This window comes from Bactrocera latifrons, unplaced genomic scaffold (genome assembly GCF_001853355.1).
Source record: "Bactrocera latifrons isolate USDA-ARS-PBARC rearing strain unplaced genomic scaffold, ASM185335v1 scaffold_160, whole genome shotgun sequence".
In the NCBI taxonomy this organism is placed as follows: Eukaryota; Metazoa; Arthropoda; class Insecta; order Diptera; family Tephritidae; genus Bactrocera; species Bactrocera latifrons.
This window is the reverse complement of record NW_017535075.1, coordinates 128,118-151,960: the sequence shown is the minus strand read 5'-3', so window position 1 is coordinate 151,960 and position 23,843 is coordinate 128,118. Positions and strand designations below refer to the sequence as shown.

Below are 23,843 nucleotides of genomic sequence, written 5' to 3'. Positions count from 1 at the left end.
AGAAAAAATTTATTAAAAAATTAATTTTAATTTCAGAAACTTGTTTTTTTTTTGGCACTAATGCTTTTGCTGCTTATTAACGTACCATTAATTTTGTGCCTTACTGTTAATAAGCACTTACGCTATATTTGGATATTTAGGCATGTCGGTTAACGAGCAAACATAACAACGGTAACAGTAACCAACAGCATGTGGCACAGTAGCTCTCAAGTGTGTATGTGTTTCAATGTTCATTAATTGAATGTTCTTTTGCGAATATTTATAGCAGCTTACTTCAGGTCAAATTTATTGAGCTTTTAGTCCTTTTCAATTTTTTATCTATCACTTGTTGATTGTTTGTCAGGCAAATATTTATCATTTTGTTATTGTAGGTGTCCAACAGTGCATGACGCTGTGAGTCGTTTCAACATGTGCGTGTCAAAGATGATTAAGCTATTTTTTGTCAGAATAAATTGTAATACAAATCAATTTTTAGCTATTAGTGCTTAGTTAACTCCTCTGATCTACTTAAATTTGGCACACTCGTTCGAATATTTTACGTAATTTGACTTTTGCCACAGGTGGCAACTCAAAATAAATTCACATATCATCTCAGCAAAACCTTCTCGAATACCCAAAGTTTAGCACAAATTTTCGTTTATTTTACTTAATTAATTTTTTGAACAGGTAGCAACTGTTCTACAAAGCACACATGGAATAATTTCCTAGACGTTTTGTCTCTTATATGTACGTTTGTTAAATATTTTGTAATATTTTCAGTTTTTGAGATAAATGACAACTCCAATTGAAAAGAAATGCATATGTGACCTGGTCTACGGAAAGGGGGCTTAGGTGTCCAAAAATCTTAGTTGATTCGGATGGAAGATGGTCACATATATTTTTCATCAAAACTTATTAAACACATTAAGAAATATTTTATTATTTTAATTTTGATATAAGTGACAACTACACTCTCCTACTAACACTGTCCTAGAACTTTTCGTTCCGCTTATGTTTGCCACACATTTTTAATATTTATATTTTAAGATTAATTTATTTAATCTATTTTAAAGCAGATTCAAGTACTTTCCTTTACATTGTTTTAAATTCATAAACATTTTCCAACATGTTTGAATCTTTACTTAAACTGACTTTTTCTACATGTGGCAACTCTTACACAAATTAATTTTCCTGAATTTTAGTTTCTTCTTATGAACGTTTGTTAAATATTTTCAGTTTTTGCAATAGAGGGCAACTCTTTTTCACAAATTCTTCTTACTTTTTTACTAATTTTTATTTTTGCGTTAGGTGGCAACTCTTTTTCAATGCGTAGAGCACTAACCGAGAAATTTTCTTTCGCCTTATGTGTGAAACATACATATTTTGTAATACTTTCAGAAATATTTTTGCAAAAGGTGGCAACTCCATTCTAAATATTTTGAGCAAACTTTTCGCTGACTCGCCATATTGTATAATTTTTGCTTTAGAAACCGTATTGGTATTTACATATGTATCACATGAGACGCAAAAATAAAGCATAGCGGCTACTTTATCTCTCCGAGTATAGTATTTGTTAGGTTAGATTAGGTAAGATTCAAATGGTTACTCTAACTAATTGTAAGCCCGCTAGCATTTCACGACTGTTATACCTTCAGTCATCAGCTCGCCTAAGGCTTTTGTTAACAGAACAGCATGAGAGGTCTTGTTACAAAATCACAGCATGGCGTCACCATCGAGCTTCATGCCAACATTCAAGGACTTGATAAGCCAAGTCGCTGCCTTGAATTTCCAAGTGTACAAAACTGTTATCCAAACTACGATTATTCTTCAGTTACTCTTAGTCCTTCTGAGAAATATCTTAAACACGCTTAATCCCTAATAATAATCTTAATCCCCCACAGCGGAAGTAAATATACAAATACACATATGTACCTTTATACATAATTACACATTTTTTCACTTTATAAATTTTATTTGCTTTCTTTCATTGCTAATTTGTATTCATTTGTAGCATTAATGAGCAATCAATTTTTCCCCCATTTATTCACATCACTCAAATTAGTAAATATTTATTCTTACCGATTTATTTGCATTCCTGCTGACTCTTTAAATATTGCGCTGAAATTGTTTGCAAGCATTTTATTTATTATTTGCAGCGCTCGTCTCATTTTTATTATTATGTAAGTATGCTCCAGCTTCTTACCGCATCGAATTGTTTTACTTAACTCATTTATATGCAAATATAGAAACATCCATGCTAATGAGGGATTACATAATCGAAATTTGTGTCTGCTCAATATACTATATATGTACAGGTACATTAGGATGTCCGTTATGTTCAAAGTTGATTTTTTTGATTATTATTTCCTCTTGTTTAAACCTATGAGCACAGTTTACTACGAAAACAGTCACATCTGTCTCACATTATTATGTCTTCACATTATTGATAAAAGGATGGCGTTATTGGAATTAAATCCATTTGATTTTTAGTTAGTCCTAACCGTCAAAAGCTGCGTGTATAAATTTGACAGCAGTCGGATCATTAGTTTATGATTTATATTATTTTGAGTGAAGTAACTTTAGTTATTGTGAAAAAATGGATAAAGAGGAATTTCGCAAAGGGATAAAATATCGCTTTTTGAAGGAAAAAAGTTCAAGTTAAGCAAACACTTGGCTTGATGATGAGTTTCCGTACACTGCCCTAGAAAAATCAATCATCAAGGATTGCTATGTGAAGTTTAGACGTGATGAAACTATCGGTGTTCGCAACGCAAGCCTAAAAGAGGTTGTTGACGACGAAAACGTAAAAAAGTCCAAAATTTAATTTTAATTTTTAGACTAAAGATATGAACGGAATGTGTACATCATATAATATTATTCATGAATATTTGAGTATGAGAACGGCGGAGCACACTCTTGACCGTAGGCAAAGGAAGAGTTGATGATTCTTAGATGTTCAAGCATAATACTCGAGATTTTGCATCTATATGTGACAATGGTTGAAACATGGCTCCCTCATTTCACTCCGAAATCCAATCAACAGTCATCCGAGCAGACTGTACACGCTCCAAAGCATGGAGAAGGCAACACCCGGCTGGCAAGGTTATGGCGAAAATATTTTGGGATGTGCATGGAATAATTTTTATTGAAGGAGCATCAAATTGTTTTACTATGGTATATACACTTTATCAATAAACTAAGGTACATCATAAATGAACTCGATTCAGTTAAGTCTTCTTTATTACCGTATAACCGCTCACGCCGACTTTACAATAGTGCGCCAGCCCTTCTCCCTTTCCGCTGTTTGGCGCCAATTGGAGATTCCAAGTTTAGGTGGATCCTTTTCCATCTGGTCTTTCCAATGGAGTGAGGGTTTTCCTCTTCCGCTGCCTCCCATGGCGGGCACTGCGTCGAATACTCTTAGAGCTTGAGTAGTATATCTCGTACAGCATATCGTTCGCATAATCTTTCTCTGGAAAACTCATCAGATGTTGCCATCGTCCATACCTCTGCACCATATAACAGGACGGACAGGATGATAAGTGATTTGTAGAGTTTGGTCTGTTCGTCGAGAGAAGATTTTACTTCTCAGACTTCTTTACTTCTCTACTTCTTGAAAAGTTAGATTTGTTACACTTACTACAAAAAAAAAAAAAAATCGTTAGGTAAACGAACCATCAAACCAATTACACTAGCGTACAACATGTTGTGTAACTATAAAAATCGATGCATGAAAAACATTAATTTATCTCCAATATTAACGTTTAGATTTCCGACACTTGTGGCTTGAATTTATTGCCCTAAATGTTTGCTAGGCCCAAACATACAAAACAAAAATACATTAAGCACTTCGCCGAAGAGATAAAAACCGCATGATGTTTGCTTTACATTAGGCTTATCATAGCTCTATCTACGTCCACATACCTTTGGACTTTCCATTTTTTATTACATTGAGCGCTATGCTCCGTTGGATGCTTTATGAGCGAATGTGTATCAGCACGCTTGGCTATAAAGTGGCACTTAATTTGGGACATTTACCACTCTATCGTTCCCTACTGAACGACCAAGGGCGTCCATTTGATTAGTTATGTGTTAGAAGGAAAGAGGAGGATTAGACTCGTAATATTCATGTGATTATCATGTCTGAGAAGTAGTTGTGCTGACCATAAATAATGTAAGGAAAATACTGTAGTGTCTATTGTTTGCGGTATGCGTAAATATGTATATTTGTATGGATGAAAGTAGGTACATTTGCCTAAACACTTTCAAAGGCGATCCGATAAGCACATGGGCTTACAGTTCGGAAAGTTTCATAGACGAATGTTGAAATCAAAAAGAAATAATATCGACCAGCTATTCAATTCTCGTTTTTCGAGAAGAAATTCCGCAGTAAATTCAATGATGACTCTTCCCCTCCGATGGCGAACGTGAAAATTTAATAAAAAAAAATGTCAGCGTGGTCTTTTATCGGTTTTTAATGATACCACACCTAAATTTCCTGAAAAAAGAATGACACAGCCACTATCTCTTATTGGCAAACCGACGATTAAAGGTTCACGAGATCGCTGGGGTCGTAGGCATGTCAAAAGTGCGAATCCAGTTGAGTCTAAGTAAGAGGAGTGGACACGGATTTTTATCTGGCTAAAGACTACACAATCATGTGAAAGGGCTATCGAACTGGAATAACAACGCAATTGTGAAACCACGTTACAGCAGTGTTTGACGCTGTCTGTAGAAGTTTCCATGTCGTTTCGACGAAGCATTATAAACCCCGGAGACAAAGTAACGGTACAGTAGACTTCACCTGGCAAACTCGCTCTGAAGAAGACAAAGACTGTTAAGATTATCATTCAAACAGGTGATGGCTACCGTTTCTGGGAGATGCAATTTACTTCGACTATCATCGAGAAGGATGAAATGGTTACAAAGCTATACTATACTAAATTATTGAGCCGGTTCAATGCTGAATTGTAGAAAAAATTGCCCTGTCTGGTGAAAAAAAAGTGCTTCTCAACCATGGCCCGGCTCCCACCGCTGCCAACTTAAAGGCCAAATTGGTTACTGTTGAACTTTTATTTGTTTCCAAACTGGGAAATATTAATATTCTTCTACTTTATTGTCGCAAATACCGCTTACGCGATTATAGGTTATGTTTTTTAACGTGTTGGGTGCCAGGCATGATTCACCTTCTTACTTCAGCTCGGTTTCAAACGAATGTAAAAAATAAAAACTATAAATCTAGATTACCTTCTTCGGAGCACCAATAGTTTTACGATCTTGACGGTTTTAAGCCACTGCCTTAACTTTTTGAAATAATTAAGTGAAATTGTTAGATTGTTCGACTTGAACACGAAAAACATAATAAGTTCCCCAAGTCTCCTATTAATCTTTAGTGCGTATGATGCGTCTGCTTTTTCGCCTTCTTTGAAAACAGTCCTACTTAATTCCCTTAGCATTATATTTACTAGTATTATCCTCCCGCCACGCAGAACACTAAAAGACACTCATGCTTCATATTTGTAAGCTTTTGTGCTCCGCTTTTTATTACACGATTACAAGTGCAAACATGTCACATACATATGTACATATGTAAGTATGCGTGTACTCTTAAGCACTCATGCTCCACAATAAATATGCCTTGGTAGAAAATAAAAAAATATATTATATTATGAAGTTTCTTTTATTTTTTCATTTCAGCTGCTTAGCGTCAAACAATCTAATCGGCCTACTCGGCATGTTAACGACGATGCTGCTGAAAATTTATGTGCCAGAGGAAGAGTTCAAAGCCTACGTGCGTTGGGATTGCACGTTGAAAGTGTTGTGTCGTTTCTTCGGCCTCAGTTCCGGTTGCATAGCGGCGGTCATGGCCATTGAACGTTGGATGGCGTTGGCGAGACCCTTCATCTATCATAAGGTTGGTAAGCACGTGTGCGTGCTATTTTTAGTCCAGAGATTTCCAATTCACTGTCGAATTGTTTGCCGCATATATTACTTTGCATGCATACATATATTTTTTCGTGAAAATTTTTTACACGTGTCTAACATCTAAGTATATATTGTTCCTTCCGCCGCCCTCGCAGCATATCACATATGAACTTGTGCGCAAAACTATCAATTCGCTTGTGCTCATCGCGGTTGTTATCACATTCCTACCTTTTATCGGTTTTGGCGCCTACATTGACGAGAGTGACCCAGAAAATCCGAAATGTTTGCGTTATCGCGATGCCGAAGGCTTTTGGAATAAAACATATTCGGTGTTGTTTATGCTTTTCGGTGAGTTTTGGTACTATAACCATTTTATTCTTTCACGTACATTTTTTATATCCAAGAAAAACTTAACTGTTTATTTATTAAAGATGTCTTAACTGTTATCTATTAAAGATTTAGTTTATTCATTAAAGATGTCTCTAAGTTTGTATTTTTATGTAAGGATGAAGAGTCTACAAAATCATGGCATTTAGACGTTTTCACAACGGTCTAGTCTAATGACACAAATTTTTCCAAGGTGTTTGCGGAATCAAAAGAAAGTAGTTTTTGAACAATCGCTTGAAATTTTACAGACAATTTTATTCTCCACATTCAGAGTTTTATTAATGAAAAGCTCCCCGAAATCAGTAGAAACAAGAAGAAAGTTAACTTTGTCTATACCGAAGCTATAATACCCTTCACAGGCGCATAAAATTGTCCAAAAGATCAAAAAGATGCTATATGCGATATTATTTATAAAGCGATCTAAACAGTAGCTTCGGAGATTGTGCAAAATTTCATATCGATATCTCAAAAACTGAGGGACTAGTTTGCGTATGTGCAGAGGGAAAGGCAGAAGGAAATGACTAGAGTCGATCTCTACTGGTTACATCGATCGATTTATACAATATGTATATAAATTTTATACGGTCATCGACTTTCGTTCTGGGTGCTAAACTTCGTGGGAAACTTAATTCAAATACCGTGTTCAGAATATACAATATGAATATTTACAGACCCTCAATTTTCTTCCACTAAAAACTTCTCTACAAATCGCATGTTTTTTTTTTTTTGTGGAAAACCACTTTTGTGGAAAAACACTTTTAAAGAAGTCGTAGATTCCAAAATTTCCAATACTCCTTCACTTTTTTATATAAAAAAATATTATGAGAGGATCTGACAGGAGTAAGATTAAGTTAGTTTCATTTGCGTGAAGTAGTCTAGGAAAGTAGAGCACATTCATTCAATTCGTACTCGTACTGCATTCCTGATCATTATTAGCTTATAGCTTTTCCATTTCTAAAACTACAAAAACAATAAAGCTCCTCAGGTAAATAAGTCCGGCTGCTGGTAGTAAAAATTTTCTCAATTTTGCGTCGAAAATATTTGAGCCGGACCGAGAGAATTTCCATCTAACAACCAACAGGTTCTCTGATATACACCAAGAGCCTTCCTAAAGCACAGAACGATAAGCGAATACTAATTTCTTCTTACTAAACTGACCGTAGAAAGGGGGAGGTTACTGCTTGAAAGCCTAAATATGAATAGTATTTAAGGTCCCAACACGATAATAGCCAATCTGCCCAATTGCGTTCGGGTCATTTTGATGTTAAGGTTAAAAAATATCGATAAAATATTCGAAATCGTCGAGTCCGACCGTCTTGTGAGAACTTTTTCGATTAACCAAGAGCTAAGCCTTACACAAAAAATCGTTTAGAACCATTTATTTAGGGCTGCGTACAAAAAGTAGATCTAGGCTTGAGTACGACACGAGTTTACCCAAACCTCATAGGCCGATATTTTCGTCTGCGAATCTCAGTTCAATCGCAACAAAATCGATTGAGCTCCGAACTAATTTTTATTGGTTATGAAAAGTAGGTCACTAATGACAACGTCAAGCGAAAACGGTGATGGTCGAATCATGGTGAGCTGGCGAAAATGGTAGCCAAGCCAGGATTCCTGATCAGGAAGATTGTGCTATGTGTTTGGTTTGCCAGTGAATCATGACATTGAACTGCTTTTTTACAGTCAACCTCAAATTTCGAACTTGTACTGTCAACAAATGGGCCGTCTGAAGGAAGAAATCACCAAGAAACAGCCAGCTTTTGTCCATACGAGTAGAAGATAAATTGTGTTTCATCTGGAAAACGTTAGGGCATAAAACGATAGTGACTAACGAAAGACACAGGTAGCTTGATTAGGAAGTTATTAGCCACCTTATAATATGCAGCTGCCACCAACTGATTAAAGCTTGTTAAAATCGACTCTCCCAGTTTTTGACCCATAGAGGGGAGTTTCGATGAGGGTGGTATTATGAAAGGACCATTAAAAATTACAACAAATTATCGAATAAATCGGATTTTCTAACTATTCATATAAAAAACTTCTATTTGATGAAAAATAATGGATTAAAAAGAAATCCAAATGAAAAATTATTATTATTATAACGGGGTTTTCAATAAGGACACTAAAAAAGTAGATAAGGACAGCAAACAGCGCCATTTTTTTCTCGCTCTTTGAATATTTTTCTTCAGAATTTTACGAGAAGATCTTGGCGCACATCCTTACAAGATCAAAAGGACGCAAGAACTGAAGCCTCTTAAATACCAAAATCGTCGCATGTTGGTGAATACTACAGAGCAACAAAATGATTCAGATTTTCATCGAAATACCATCTTCAGCGATGAGATTTCTGGCTGAATGACTTCGTCTATAAGCAAAAGATGCGGCTGCAATCCACACGTACTACATGAGCCACCATTGCATTTCGAACAAATTACGGTATGGTGCGATTTATGAGCCGGCGGCGTCTTTGGGCCGTACTTCTTTCGTGGTGATCTAGATCGGCACGTTAGTGTAAGTGGGAATCACTATCCCTCAATGATAACCAAAAATTTTTGGTCCGAATTGGATAATATGGACTTGGACAATATGTGATTCCAACAGGACGGCGCCACAAGCCGCACAGCAAATGTCACAATCGATTTATTGAAAACCAAAACCACCATCTAACGAAATGACTCAGTCCATTGGCCGCCTCGGCCGTGCGATTTTACTATTTCCTGTGATGCTACGTCAAGTCTATGACTTATGATAAGAAGCCACCGACGATTGATGAGCTTCGTACAAAAATTGAACGAGAAATTGCAGCACTATCGACCGATTTATGCTCGAAAACCGTCGAAAGTTGGGTTCAGTCAGCGCCTGGACTTCTGCAAAGGTGCCCGTGAAGATCATGCAAACAAAAAAGTGTTCCATACATAATGGCATCAAATGTACTTTCACAGGAATAAAGAATTTCATTGATATCTCAAACCGTGTAGCGTTCTTATTGAAAACCGCGTTATTCTCTCAAGAGGTTATACAACGTACCTTGGAAAAGAATCGCAAATTTTGCAGTTCTTATGAAAGTGTTTACTCCTTCATGAATATCAATTTTGTCCCCTTTTAGAGTAATCATTCCAAGCACTACTCCCGGCGTCTTTTCTAGTACTCAAAATTTTATAGAACTACTTTGATCCATTTTTGGAATAAGCAGAAATCGAAGACGATCGAATCAAAACGACTTTAAGCAAAGAACTTAGCATTCAAATTAGCCGACCTTGTCAGCATAAGTAAGAGATATGAATACCGAAAATCGAATAAACGCAGTACACGAAAATTCACACAAAAAATACAAACCTCGTAAATACAGTCTTTAATCTCTGATTTACAATACTTTCCACATAGTTTTCAACTTACCTACTAAATTTGCATACTTTTTCACTACACGCTCATTGCAGGTTCACTTTTGTGCGTCGTCATTGTTGCTTGCAATCTGTTCGTGACACGCGTGCTCTGCTTCATCGGACGTACACGCACCACCAAGCGACACATGCACTACGATATGGTAAATCGCGAAAAGGGCAGCGTAAGTCGCATTGAGGGCGAACCGAGCAGCGGCTCCTCGCTGTATCATCACAGCAACAGTGTCACAATGACGGCAGACGCCTCCCCCGATGAGATTAAATTCGCCAAACTGATGGCATACCTGAGCATCTCCTTCGTCATCTGTTGGATGCCGCAAATGGTAAGTGACTACAGAATAAAACAGCAATTTAGTTCCTTATTAATGCTTTACGCTTCGCAGATCGCTATACCGATGGCCATTTTACCGAACCGAGTGCCAAAGGCGCATCCCTTCTTCATATTGGCCGACGTGTTGATGGCGCTGCACTTCACTTCGGATCCATACATTTATGTGCTCAGCCGGACGAAGCACTCCTACATTTTGGGCTGTTTCAAGCGCTGTCGCTGCGAACTGCGACGCTCGCATAGTGATCAGAGCCGGCTGCGCACCACCATCGAGCAGAATACGTCGGATTGTGGACTGAACTGAGGTTCGTGTTGTGACGCACGAGCGCCGGCGCGTACAAGTATTTTGTATTTCTAGATATATGTACATACATACATATGTATGTATGTATATATTTAATATATTTTTTTACTCTACTTTTTTTAATGGAAAGTGAAAGTGTATGTAGAGAGTTGGTTAGAAAGTAACGGTGAAAATGCTTGTAATGGCTGCTGATTGACAAATGGTTGATGAACTGGTGTGAATGCTGAACGAACAAAACCAAATAATTATACATACAATTACAATACATAATAATATATGTACATAGTCCTTAAAGACATGTCAAAGTATTTTATCATAAAATTGTACTTAAAAAGGAGTATTTTGAAAATCCAAAAAATTTATAAATTTATTCGTTTTTGTAATAATTGCTTTGGCGTGCTTAAAAACTTAGTTGTATAGAAAACTGCACAAACATTTTACAAAGTGATAATTTTTCGCCAACGTTTAACTGCACGCGAATATATAATTAGGAATATATACTAGAAGTATGTCTGTCCATAAATACTTTTGTTTATACGACATTTCACTAGTACATATTACACACATCTAAATATAAATTAGTTTGTAAGTTAAAAAGTAAATAAATTCGAAATTCTGTACTTATGAAGTATGAAATAATATTTGTGTGGCATAAATGTAAATAAAATAATATATTTTTAATATACTATCTAAATAAAAAATATGTTCGTAAGGTCATTTAAATACCCCAGCCATGTTTGTAACACCACTGCAACGTTTACATATAGAATATGTTTTTTTTCTAATCTGTTCTAATTGTGCTGTCAAATTTACCACCGTGATACTACCTCCCAGGGTGTAGACCTCCGACAGAGAGAACTAAAGTCAGGACGATATTTGAAAAGGTAACTTCTGAAGCAACCATGCTCAATGAGTAACACCCTGTCAAACATCAGGTTCCATAGCAGTGGGCCTAAAACCGAGCTCTGTGTACCCTCGTCCGTCTCGAATAGTAATCTTCTATTCTATATATGAAATGACATACATGTATATATAAACGACCAATAAGCTGAACATTTATCTGAACTATCGACATCGACTCATTATTGAATATGGCCGACGTATAAAGTGACCGATCAAAATCAAGTTCTTGTATGGCCAACTTTTCTTCAGGAAATAGATTATTACGAAAACACGTCGCGTGAAAATGTTTGTCCTAACTCTCCAGTTGCTCAGAGACAACTGGCCAGCCGCTCGTTCGTTAGCTAGGAACGTCCTCTACCGAATCCAGTCGGTACGCGCACGCTTCGAAGTACAGTCGCGGTGGAAGAAAATCACTCCTATTACTTTTCGGACAAACCCAGTAATATCTAAAGAAATTCTTCTGAACGGCAAACTATAGGATATAGTTCTCATACAATTAACCGATTAAGCTCAGTATGTTGCCGGCAACATCTCTTTGCCTATGTCCTAGGTGCTACGTGAGGATGACCATCTTGTTGTACTCTCTACTTTTGTGAGAGTCACGGATGTGTGCGGAGTGCGCTGGGAGATAGCGTTCACTTTTCAACACTGACCGTTAATGCCTTTGTGCGACGGCATTTTATCATACAATCATTTGCGCATGAGTTTATAGAGGCTCCTTCTGGTGGTTGTGGGATTAAACAGTCGCGGAGACAGGACACCACCCTGGGTAACGCCCTGTTTAACTCTCCTTAATCGAGAATGTTCACCTTCGAAGATAGTATATGATCCACCTCTTGAGTCCTGGAGGAGTGTGGTTTGTTCGATGTCCTCAAGTAGCATCTTGGTGGCAAATTGCGCCGCCACATCAACTGTGTGGCCAACAGGAAACCTCTACGATCCCACTAGCTCAACTAGGCAGCATGGCTCCAAGTCTGATCAATACCGTCGGGGATGGTATATCGAAAGTTGCAGTCTTAGAAACTAACCTAAACAGCTGCTCAGATCTTCTAAGATTCGTCGCTTTCAACATTTTGCATAAAAATCGCGAACGAGACAGTAGATACTCTGAGTCAAACCACCACCCATTGCAGACGAAGAGCTCCAGTTGCCGCGAGAAACGCGAGTGACCCTAACGCAACTTCGTTCAGGTTAAACTCCTACTTATCCAGAATTGACCCCGACATACCCAAAGTATGTCTTGCATGCAACGAGTCCCCGCATGATACTGGCCACCTCTTGGCATGCCCTACAAACCCTACTCATCTAACACCCTCCCCCTTTGGTCCGACCCCAACAAAACAGCACGTTTCCTGGGCCTCCTGTTAGATGACCTCGACGACAACGCGAGTGACCCTTAATACACTAACGGGGACTAGATAAACGTTAAAACAACAGTGAGCCTTGCGCAGCTTCGTTCTGCATATTGTAGCAGGTTAAGCTCCTACTTATCCAGAATAATTATTTTATAACGGTTTGATGACTCATGCCCAGCTCTTGACCGATGCTATGGCTGCTACTATGCCGGTCTCTTTCGACCAATTCAGCGATTTTATCGCAATTTTCGACGACAGGCCTTCYGGAGCGTGGCGCATCTTCGACCACCTCTACACCAGAACGAAAACGTTGAAACCATCGTTGTGCGGTGGAAATGGAAACTGTATCGGGTCCATAAACTGCACAAATTTTATTGGCGGCTTGAGATGCATTTTTGCCTTTATCSTAGTSGTAGTACTGTAAAATATGCCGTATTTTCTCTTTATTTTGCTCCATGTTTGCGACGCTATAACTCACGAACGACTTAAAAGAAACGACAATCAGTCAAACTCTTGTTAGCGTGTGAAATGAGCTGTCCAAAAAGGTATAGCATGACCCGATGCGACGAATAAAACTAGAACTACGCGCTCTCAACGCCAACTAGCGAAAATACCGCAAAACTTTTTTGACAAACTAATATGTCGTGCGTGCAATGTGTTGGCATGACACTGGACACCTCTTTGTATGCCCCACCAACCCCCCTCGTCTGACATAATCATACTCTCTTATCACTTACCGTTCCCAACTGGGCTAGATTGTCGAAATGACAGTCCTTGACCGGATAAGTAAAACCGCCTGAAGTATTTTCGGGGAATGATGCTGAGTTGACAATCCCTGACCGGATAAAAATTCCGGTGCGTTCCGACTACTGTATTACTGTACAATGTGGTGGTACTTTCTTAAAACACAACCCCTTTCTAAAATACGGAAGTTATCCATCATCTTACCTTCACAAATATGTACTTAAAAAAATTAACTATGTCAGCGAACAACTTTACTAATTTTAATGTTCATGAAGGGGTTGAGTTATGAATAAACTAACCAAACCTTAATGGGAGCTTGAAAGCGACTTGCAAATACTGCTACTCCAATAAAAATACGGTATAAAAAACCACTAACCCACAGCAATAAATGAACACAGAAGTCCGTTTTTTATTTTTATTTTGTACATCTAAAGGTTATTTTATTTACCTCTTAAAATATGCTTTTACATTTTATAATGCATAATACAGCATTAAGTCCAGTGTAACTCTTCGGAATAGTTAAACGTTTAGACTCAAACTATTTGCTTTAGTAGCGATTGTAACGTCCACGTCCACGACCGCGCGGCGTTGCTTTTGGTGCGGCGCGAGCTGGTGTTGCTTTTTTGGCCGGCGATGTTTCAGCTGTGGGTGTGACTGGTGCTGGTGTTGCTGGAGCGGGTTTGGCTGGTGTCTTGACAGGCTCGGGCTTTGGCTGTTCTTTAACAGGCTCTGGTTCTGGTTCTGGCTCAGGCTCGGGATCGACTTCAGCCTCGGCTTCGCCATCTTGTTCTTGTGCCTCCATTTCCTCATCGCCGGCCTCTTCGTCGCCCTCCTCGCCTTCGGCGGCCTCACCATTCTCATTCATCTCTACATCTTCATCATCACCAGTGGCCTCGGATGGATCGTACAGTTCACCCTCGGCGGCTTCACCACCCTCACCCTCTTCACCATTTTCTACCTTAACTTCGGTGGCAGCTGCTTCGGCTTCCTCCAACTTGCGCTTCTTGCGTTCACTCTCCTCAAGAGCGGCGGCGGCGCGTTTTTGCGCGATCTTAGTATCGCTCGCCTTCTCGTTAATGAACTTCAAGAAGTTGCGGTGATGAGTAACGGTGCGAGAATGCACCTCAACGGTCTTTTCTGTATCGAAGAATTTGCCGCATAGCGAGCACTCGAAGCACTCCAATTTCGTAATAAGACCGGCACCAACTGGACGCGTCCAATTGTATTTGGGCAAACGTGTATCGACTTCAGTCGGTATGTCATCACCATCAGAGAAGTCTAAAATGCAGTCTTCTGGATCGACGGGCAAAGCGACTTCCTCCTCTTCTTGTGTTTCATTTAAATCTTCACCCTCTTTGGTTTCATCGGCGCCCTCTTCACCCTCTTTCTTCTCAGCCTCTTCACCATCGGCCTCCTCACCTTCAGCAGCATCTTCTCCCTCCTTCTTGACTTCACCCTCACCCTCAGCCTTCTTGGCAACAGGCTTCTTCCTCTTCTTTTGTGGTGGACGCAAGTCCTTCGACTCCTCTTCTTCGGTATGAATAGTCAATGTGTTGCGTTTACGTTCACCAACCTTAGTATTCTTCTCGGCGGCCTTTTGCAAGTGATCAGCGGATAACAAATGTGTATCGTAATCAATGCGTGTAGCGAATTCCTTATTGCACTCAATACATTTGGGATGCAAGAACTTCTTTAAACTCAAGTGACCCTCTGATTTACGATGCGCCGAAATATGACCATGGAAATTCAAATCGCACATAGTACAATATTCCAATTGGCGTTGCTTGGTCTTGCCCATGCGCTTCAAACGATCCAATTCAATCGATTTCAATTGCTCAGCGATCTTGGCCTCTTGGCGTATCATATTAGCCTTTAGGCGATAGCTTTCTTCGATGCCCTCGCGCATCATCAAATGTGTGCGACCCTTAATATGATTCTCGAAAGAGTTGGCGTCCCACATATGTTTCTTACACAAATGACAATAGAACATGTCGTTGGGTACGCTGGCATAGGCTGACTCCTTGCTGTTGTTGTGTAGTGAAATTATTCACACGCAAAACAATTTGGCATTTCAAATTTGTTTTGGTATTTTTTTTTTTTTTTTGAGTTGATAGAAATGGAAATACATATAAAAAGAAAGAATATTAGTTTTCTGTATTTAAAAATGTTTTGCTGTAATAGAAATAAGGAAGTAAAAATGCATTATAAATTGGGGCAACGCGACGGATTTCGATGTTAATGGTGTACTACAAATATTACATTAGGTGTGTGTTAAATTTTGAAGATAATAATACGGATGAGGCATGAAAATGGATCTGAGAAAAAATACAGAATTACACCGCAAAAGAGCGGGCAGGCAGTTTAAGTGACATGACTACAGCATATATATCATCACCTAAAATGCAAAATAACGCATCATCAAAAAATTCGAAACTGGATGTCTTATTACGCTTCACTACTTCAAATTACATACACAATATTACATATGTTCAACATTTTCAGGTTCTGCGTTCAGATATAAACCAGTTTTAACCAATATTAAAATTTTGTTTCACCCAAGTTCCATTTTATTTCGTGTATCATTCGTTCCACTGTAAATTTCCGAAAAGGTTGTTACGTTATTTTGCATTCCGAGTACCGATATGTGTACATATATATGTATGCTACAAGCAGTTCAGAGAGTTTCAACATTATTGCTATCTTTAAAAATGATATAGGAAGAAGCCAGTGAAGTATCGAATGGATATTGAATTGCTTTATATTTTAACATTGGAGTTATTAAAAGCAGATTAAAAACTCAAAATATATTTTAAAATTACTGATTTAGAGTTCAAGAAACTTCTTTGGCATTTTGAAATACTGCAAACTAACCAATTTAAACATCAAATTGAAGCAATACGTAAATAAAAATTTCCTGGTGCAGAATTGTTGCATTTCTTACGATTTTATGTTAGTCTATTGTTGGGTATATAAAATATGTATATGTAAAGAGTTGGTTATTAATATATTTCTACAAATTCCTCTTAGTTTATAAGTGGCAAATCATTGAAAATTAACTTTCCATATTAGTTTCATAATTTAACACACTGCTAATGAAATATTATCCAAGTCTTGAAGTGATTTTCTCTATCAATACGCAATTTTATTATATCTTTATTTGCCATTTAATTCACTTCGAAACCGTACACAATTCTGTCTTTATCTAAAACAAATAATATTTATACGCATCCTTGAATTACGAGCGATTTTTCGAATTAATAGAAAATTCCATTAAAAAATTATAGTTGTGACTTACAAGTGCTTGACATCATATACTGATTTTACATTCAATCAAAACATCAGTATAAAATGATTGAAGCCGAAAATGCGGCAACGACGCAACGCTGGTGTTCAGCTGTTCTCTAGTCTTGTTCGTATTAATGCAGAATTGCATTTTAAAAACGTTTGTATTTTATATATATAACTTATTTTAAATTTAGCAATTGTGATTGACAAATAGCATGTAAACGTTAACATGAACGGTATAGCACAGCACTTTCCATTAAATTTGGTCACATTGATAATCTAAAAAATTGCAAATTTTAACAACTAACAAACAAGAAAATCGCTTAATTAGCTGAAATCAAAAAATATAAAATATTTTCTAATTTAAAAAAATATCGAAACACTAAATTCTGTGCATTTCTAATATTTTACTATAAACAGAAACGTCATCCACATTTTTTATATAATTACTATTGCCAATAATTTTTCTAGGTTTATATAAACGCTCATAATTCCAAGAACTGATATTATTTGTATATAAATAAATTCAAGGTAGCCTGTAATACGTATTTTGATGATAAGATAGTATATAGGTGGAAAATGCGCCTCGGGTAGTTAACAAATAAAGTAAAAATGTTAAGATATTTAAAATTGTAATTTAAAAAATTAAAATAACATGTCCGCTGAAAATGTGCTTTAAAAATATATATAAAATGCTATATAAGATATTAAAAAAAAATAAAATAGAAACAAAACACAGTTAAATTTCATGATCGTACATCCCGCCCAGAACCCACATTCCCACCTACAGGCTTTTTATCATCATTCCACATCAACTTGCCCCCCGCCCCCCTCATGCATGCATATGCATATGTAACGTCAACAGACGCAACTATTTGCGCACATTGCTTTTATTACAGTAGGGACACCCATGTACAATTAACAATATATAAAAAATGGCTTAGAAAGTGGAAATGCTTATATAGTAATATGTATATTGGGTTATAAAGAGGAATGCCCATTAATATATAGATATATTGCATTATAGTTGGCTTAAAAATGATGTAGGTTTTTTTATTATTATGTAAATATTTTTGTTTTGGTTCGAAATTGAAATTGTAGTAAAAAACTTGTTGAAAATTCTTTTTGTTTTTTGTTTGTGAAAAACGCTTACCTCTCAGTTTTCTTATCGCCAGAAGCGGTATCCTTCTTTTTGTTATTGTTGGCATTTTTAGCCAAAAGTTTCTTTGCACGATCGAAAGCATTCTGCTTGCGAATTCCGCCAGCGCCTTGCTTTTGTGCTGATTTAGCACCAGCTGCGCCACGGTTTTGAAAACCTCCTTGAGCACGGCGATTATTAATGCGATTGCCAGGAGCACCACGATTGACCATCTTTTTTTATACAAATGTTATGTAATTTGTTTTATAATTTAATATATAGAATATATTTAGAAATATATGCGCACACATTTTGGTATTTGTATTGATATTGGAAACATGCATGAATTTTAGTTTCGTTTCCACATGTAGAAAGAAACGAAGTTGGTTTTTTTTTTGTTTTTTTAAGTTGCATACACATAAAAATGTAGCGTGTGAAATGCACAGGTTTTTTGCAAATATTTTCATAATAGATTATATTAAGTTTCACATTAATTTGCATTTATAGAACACAAATTCAATACATTCATTCAATACAACAGTAATTTGCATTAGACATTTGTATATACATTTTTTTTTTTTATATTCGAAGCACAATTCATTATCGTCGTGGAAATTGTATGCGTTCAGAGGCGCATTTACACATTTTTTAATATTTTTTAGTAATGTCGTTGAAGATTTTTGTTTTTATATTCATCAGTTGTTGTAATATTGTATATAGATATGTAATAATATACATATGAATTTTTAAATATCCGTAGAACACATAATACAATATCAGATATTTTGTTTCGTTTGTTTAATGAATTTTTGTTCATGTTTGTTATATTATAATATTTCGTTTATAAGATGTGTCAGTTCGTTGGCATATTTGGCAATCAGCAAAGAATGGAGCATTTAAAGTGTAGACGGATTGGTAGGATGGCGGAGAGCAGCAATGGCATCAGCAACACACATGCACATGAGCACAGGATTAGCCGAAATGGCATCATGCATGAGCATGTGTGCGTATATACAGATATGTATATATATATATATATATGTATTTGCATATTTGATGAGACAACATTTATATATTATTGAAGTTTTTAATCAAAGTATTCAAATAGAGTCGTTGAAGTTTTCATTGCATATATCAGATTTTTGATATAACCCATGGTGAAGTGGTTAGACATTTTAAAAATACACATTTATGCGAACAATTGCAATTCGGTTCGGGAAAACGCGTTTCATCATGTATCGTTAGTATATCAGATTTCATTTGTAGTTCAATATTTTCATTTTGGTTTCGATTTTTGCATCAACATAATTATAAGTTAGAAATAATTTTGGTTTTAAAAAAATTTTCATTCAGGTTTGTTTTTTTTTCGATTTTTTGATTGTTTATCAGTCAGCAGCATTTGGATTGCAATAAAGAATCGTTGAGGAAGCACCATACCAGTAGTGTACATGTTGTAGCAGTTAAAACAAGCAGTAGATTAGGCAGAGATCATCATCGACCGATCGTTTTTGTGTATGAAACAGTTGTGAACGCACCAACAGGTTGAAGACATCGGTTGCACATTTACATTCGATCAGTAATTGCATTTGTAGGCGGCAGTTATGCAGCGTGAATTTTAATAGCGTAAATGCCATAAGTGTGTTTGGTTGGGTTTGTTCGCATTTGCGTCCACATGTACAATTATATGATTTTCGATCACAATTATATATTTTAGGGAAGGAAAATGTGTTATTTTTTGTACGTAATAGAAATTCGAAAACCAATTGACATATTGTGCGTGATAACGCAGCATAAATGACGCAAGCGATTACAAAACATCAATAATAACAACAACAGCAGCATACGCATTATCATAACGCGAAACATAACCGCATCATTGCATTTGCAACATTTTCGATCACAATCGACACGCGTCAGATGGAACAATTGAACAAATTGGAGGTTCAGTTCAGTGCGATTTAGGGTTTTGTTTTGTTTTTGTACATATATATATGGAGAAGAGAATAAAAGAAAGTAAACAATTGCTAATTAGAAACTTGGAATTAATTATCCAGCGTATAAAAGTACAACAAATTAATTTTGTTTGCAAGTCTTAAATTATAAAATATACATTTTATGAAATAATTCATAGTAGATATACGCTGTTTGACAGTGGCTTAAAGTTAATAGTTGGAAGAAACTAAAAGAGCTAAAGTATTTGTGGTTGCATTTTGTAGCATTACGCAACATTATTGCATACAATTCATATTACAACTAAGTGTACTTTTTCTTACTATATCATATAGAAAATTATAAGGTACATTTAATGGTACTGGTAAAAAAAAAATTGTGCACCAATACAGAATAATTTTATCTCCTCTCTCTTGTGTACTGTAAAAATATAGCATTTAAAATGGACAAATGCTTTTTACTTGAAAGCCTCCAATGCACAATCTTTTACAATTCATATCAATTTATATTTTGAATAAAGTGAAATCTTTTAAAAGCTACACATTATATTCGAAAAAATTTAATTACAGATTTTGTCCTTAAAACGTCGATGCTTTTCGGTTTTGAAGTACAAAATGAATTTTATAAGTTATAATTCTTTACAAAATACAAATATATATTTTAAGCAAAAAATTAATAGATACTTTGTATATCGCATGTGTGGTAGATATTAAAATAACACTTTTGTTAACCAATTCATAACAGAGAAAATTACTTTGAAATTTCTTTTTTTAATGACTTACTTTTTACAGACCGCAATGTGAAATACACTTTTTCAAATCTATATCGCATCACCACTAAACATTTGAGTTCAAGAGAGCAAAAAAAAAAAAATATCGTTATTGTTAAAAACCATTTCGTCTACCCCACATACGATATACATCGGTTAGCACTTCTGGAAACTGTTTCCAGTCCGCATACAGCATTTGTGCTACCATAAGTAGTGAAAACAAATAATTAACTTTTATAAGAAAACTACAACTAAAAATTTGGAAAAAGTGGAAAAAATCATATACATACCGGTCCGCCGCGTTGATTGCGATTGCCCATACCGCCTCCTCCGCCGCGTGGCAGATCCAACAGAGATGGTGGATTTTGATTTCTGAACAAGTTGTTCAACAAGTTATTAGCCAAATTGATGGCCTGTGCGTTCATGCCTTGGCCACCGCCGCCTTGACGCATGTTGCCACCGCCAAAGTTACCACCGGCATTTGGGGTATCCCACGGCGACATGTTCATGTTTCCCATACGATTGGCACCCATTGGGCCACCACCATAATTATTACCGCCGAAATTGCGGTTGCGATTCTGATTACCTCGGAATGCCATTTTCTTATTTGTGTTGTTATTAACCTGTTTAACGCTATAACAAAATAAAAACAAAACATATTCATTTATATTATTCATTTTTACATAATGTATTGTGTAAATATTCAAAATTAAAAGGTTAAATGCTGCAAAAGCCGCATAGTCTTCTCTGCATACCTGGGAGACATTTGGTTTTGTAAAGTTTTAAATTTAGAATTTCCAAAAGTTGAAATAATAATAATCAACAAAGCACAGACACAAAATTCACTAACATAGAACAAGCGTAAAAGCTAGTACTTTATTAGATTTTTTTTAGAGGATTAGTTAAATGCAAATGATCGAAAAATATCTGAAAAACAAAAAGAACAGCAAAATTGTGTACTTTAAATTACCAGCAACAAAATGATCATTAATTTTAGAATAGAATATTTACAATCACAGAATTTTGTAGTAAAAAAAAAAGTTTCGAAATGTTAAGTTTTCTCCTAGGACAAATGGTTATTATATATTAAATGTAAAAGTAACATATGTATATGAAGTTAAGCACGACCGCTTTTTCACATTTTGTGTATGTACACTTATTTTACGCGCGAACGGGTGGGTAGTATACAACAAAAGTGTAGATACTCACGAAAAGCGGGAGAACGAACATAAACTCGTTTGCAAGATTATTTGCCCGACCGAACGAAAATTCTTTCTTGCCATGTTAACAGCAGAAAAAAAAAAACTAAGCAAAATGGCTTAAAGCGCAAATACAAGTGTGAATAACCTCATTTTTACCGAAATCCATTAATCACGTTTTACCTGATATGAAAAGATGAACCTTTGCATATACAAAATGGTAGTTTTGGAGAAATTAAAATAAGCCAACCGGCCGGCATTTAGAAAAATATTATATTGAAGAGATGTCAAAAAAAGAAAATTTCACAAATTTTTTCTAGAATGTTATCTAAGCGTGGTTGAGTCACATTTTTACAATTTTCCATCAGAATTTTGCGAAACTTGAAAAACAAGTAGTAAACTGAATACACACACAAAACGATTTGCAAATGGATGTAAAAAAAAGGGGGGAAAATATGTAAAGGCGAAAACAAAATGGCGCCTCCTATAGCTGAAATTTTTTCTCAACTGTTTCGAAGAATAATTCATAAAAAATTTTTATTTTTCATGTACTTTTTCGGAAAATACAGATGTTTAACACACTATTCGTCCACCCACTTAAAATACTCTCGAAAATTTCTAGTTGTATAGTACGACTGTACTTTTCCTTGCATGAGGTTTAATAATCCAGAAATTCAGTTAATCTTCGACTTTTTTTTAATTGTAAGTAAATAATTTGTGCAATGAACTTAAAATAAGCATTTAATTGTTATAACTAGTTAAAATTGCAAGCATTTTACTTAAAAAATCGATAACGTTTTCACCAGTATACATACTAAAATATCTATCCAAAGAAAAAAAGGATTATTTTTTACTATAAAACCTTAATCGAATAATTTGCTCACCTTCTGACGAAGAATTAACTTTTACAGTATTATATTAATATATATTTGTAAAATTTCACAAGCTTTCTTGAAGAAAATTAAAGATGGCGACGGTGCAATTTTATATTTTTATGAACAAAACCGCGTTCACACATAAGTAATACACGAGCAACGAACGAAGAACGAATGAATAAACGACATCGTTTGGAAAACTTCGAAAGCAATCGTCTGGATGTGGAAAACGAGCGAGTAGCCACAGAGCATTGCCAGCTTGTTAATTTTCAAATCGATCGAAGTATAGCTAACATTATGTTTACACATGTTTTCTAGATCGGAGAGAAGACGTTTAGTTAATTATAATATACAACTGCATTGATTTTTTACATTATTTAGTACCTATAGTCATAAATGGGGCGTTTGAATAAAAATTATTAAATTGAAATTAAATTAATTATTAATAATTATAAATAAATGATATTTTAATTAGTGTTTGAATTTTATTTTAAATATTTTTTACTTTTATTTACACTATAATGTTATTTTTTTACTTAACATTTTACTATTTTTTATGAAAGGAATTGTAAATTTGTTATTTAGTAGAAAATTTATACTTTGTTAAAATAAATTTGATAAATATTTAAATTATTCCCTGCTGCAACCCTGTTCTAGAAAACAATTTTGGCGGAAAAAGAAGAACTGTCAGTAATGTTGGTGGATTGCAGTGAATTGCAAGCGGATCTCGAGTTTTCTAGTTAAATAAGTTATTATTAAGAACTAAACAAATTCTAAAACTTTTGCAAGAACTTTTGTTATTGTGGTTTCAAAGTGTGTATATTTGGAACATGTTCCACTCCTCATACATAAAGGAATTAGCAGCCTCGTGTTTGCGGGCTTGAGCTTTGCGCGGAAGTGGCGGTTAATAGGTAACGAGTTGTAAGAAAATAGCTATTACAATATTTATAATTATTACTAATGTATAAATATATTTTACTATATGCTCAGGTAAACAAATTGAGAAAAGATATGGCAATTGGAAACGAAAAGCCGATACAGTTTTATAAGTGTTTGGTAAGTCCTTGTATTTGTATATCATATATTTTTGGCCAATTTGTTTTTGAGGTTAGTTTTTGGATGAAAGAAAGTACTTGGTATAAGGCAATGTTTCTAAACCACAAAGGGATAGGGACATGTAAATTATATTATTGCTATTTTTAACTTTAAGTTAAATGTTGGTAGAAGTGAATTGAATTTCAATGACTTTTACTAGAAATCGTTAAAGAGCAAAGTTATGTTACCGACATTTAATTCAACAT

At 35.7% G+C, this 23,843-nt stretch overlaps 2 protein-coding genes across 3 annotated transcripts in view; one reads left to right on the top strand and one right to left on the bottom strand.

Annotated features, from left to right (window-relative positions):
• LOC108966464 (prostaglandin D2 receptor) overlaps positions 1-10,965 on the top strand; it is a gene marked incomplete at its 5' end in the record, with an annotated part of 37,212 nt that extends 26,247 nt beyond the window's left edge. Inside the window, 4 exon segments of the mRNA XM_018929384.1 lie at positions 5,677-5,893; positions 6,060-6,252; positions 9,729-10,015; positions 10,076-10,965. Coding sequence (XP_018784929.1) covers positions 5,677-5,893; positions 6,060-6,252; positions 9,729-10,015; positions 10,076-10,324 — 946 coding nt within the window. The 3' untranslated portion in view covers positions 10,325-10,965.
• Positions 10,966-13,731: 2,766 nt separating this feature from the next.
• LOC108966471 (zinc finger protein on ecdysone puffs) lies at positions 13,732-22,720 on the bottom strand. Of its 2 annotated transcripts, XM_018929395.1 has the most exons (5): positions 22,552-22,720; positions 21,224-21,395; positions 20,759-21,101; positions 17,765-17,982; positions 13,732-15,350 (listed from the first exon to the last, which is right to left on the bottom strand). In XM_018929395.1, the coding sequence occupies exons 2-5, from the start codon at positions 21,232-21,234 to the stop codon at positions 13,874-13,876; spliced, it is 2,049 nt and encodes a 682-aa protein (XP_018784940.1). In that variant the 5' UTR covers positions 21,235-21,395; positions 22,552-22,720; the 3' UTR covers positions 13,732-13,873. The 2 variants fall into 2 exon arrangements, with proteins under 2 accessions (XP_018784940.1, XP_018784941.1); XM_018929396.1 differs by lacking the exon at positions 21,224-21,395.
• Between the last annotated feature and the right edge of the window lie 1,123 nt (positions 22,721-23,843).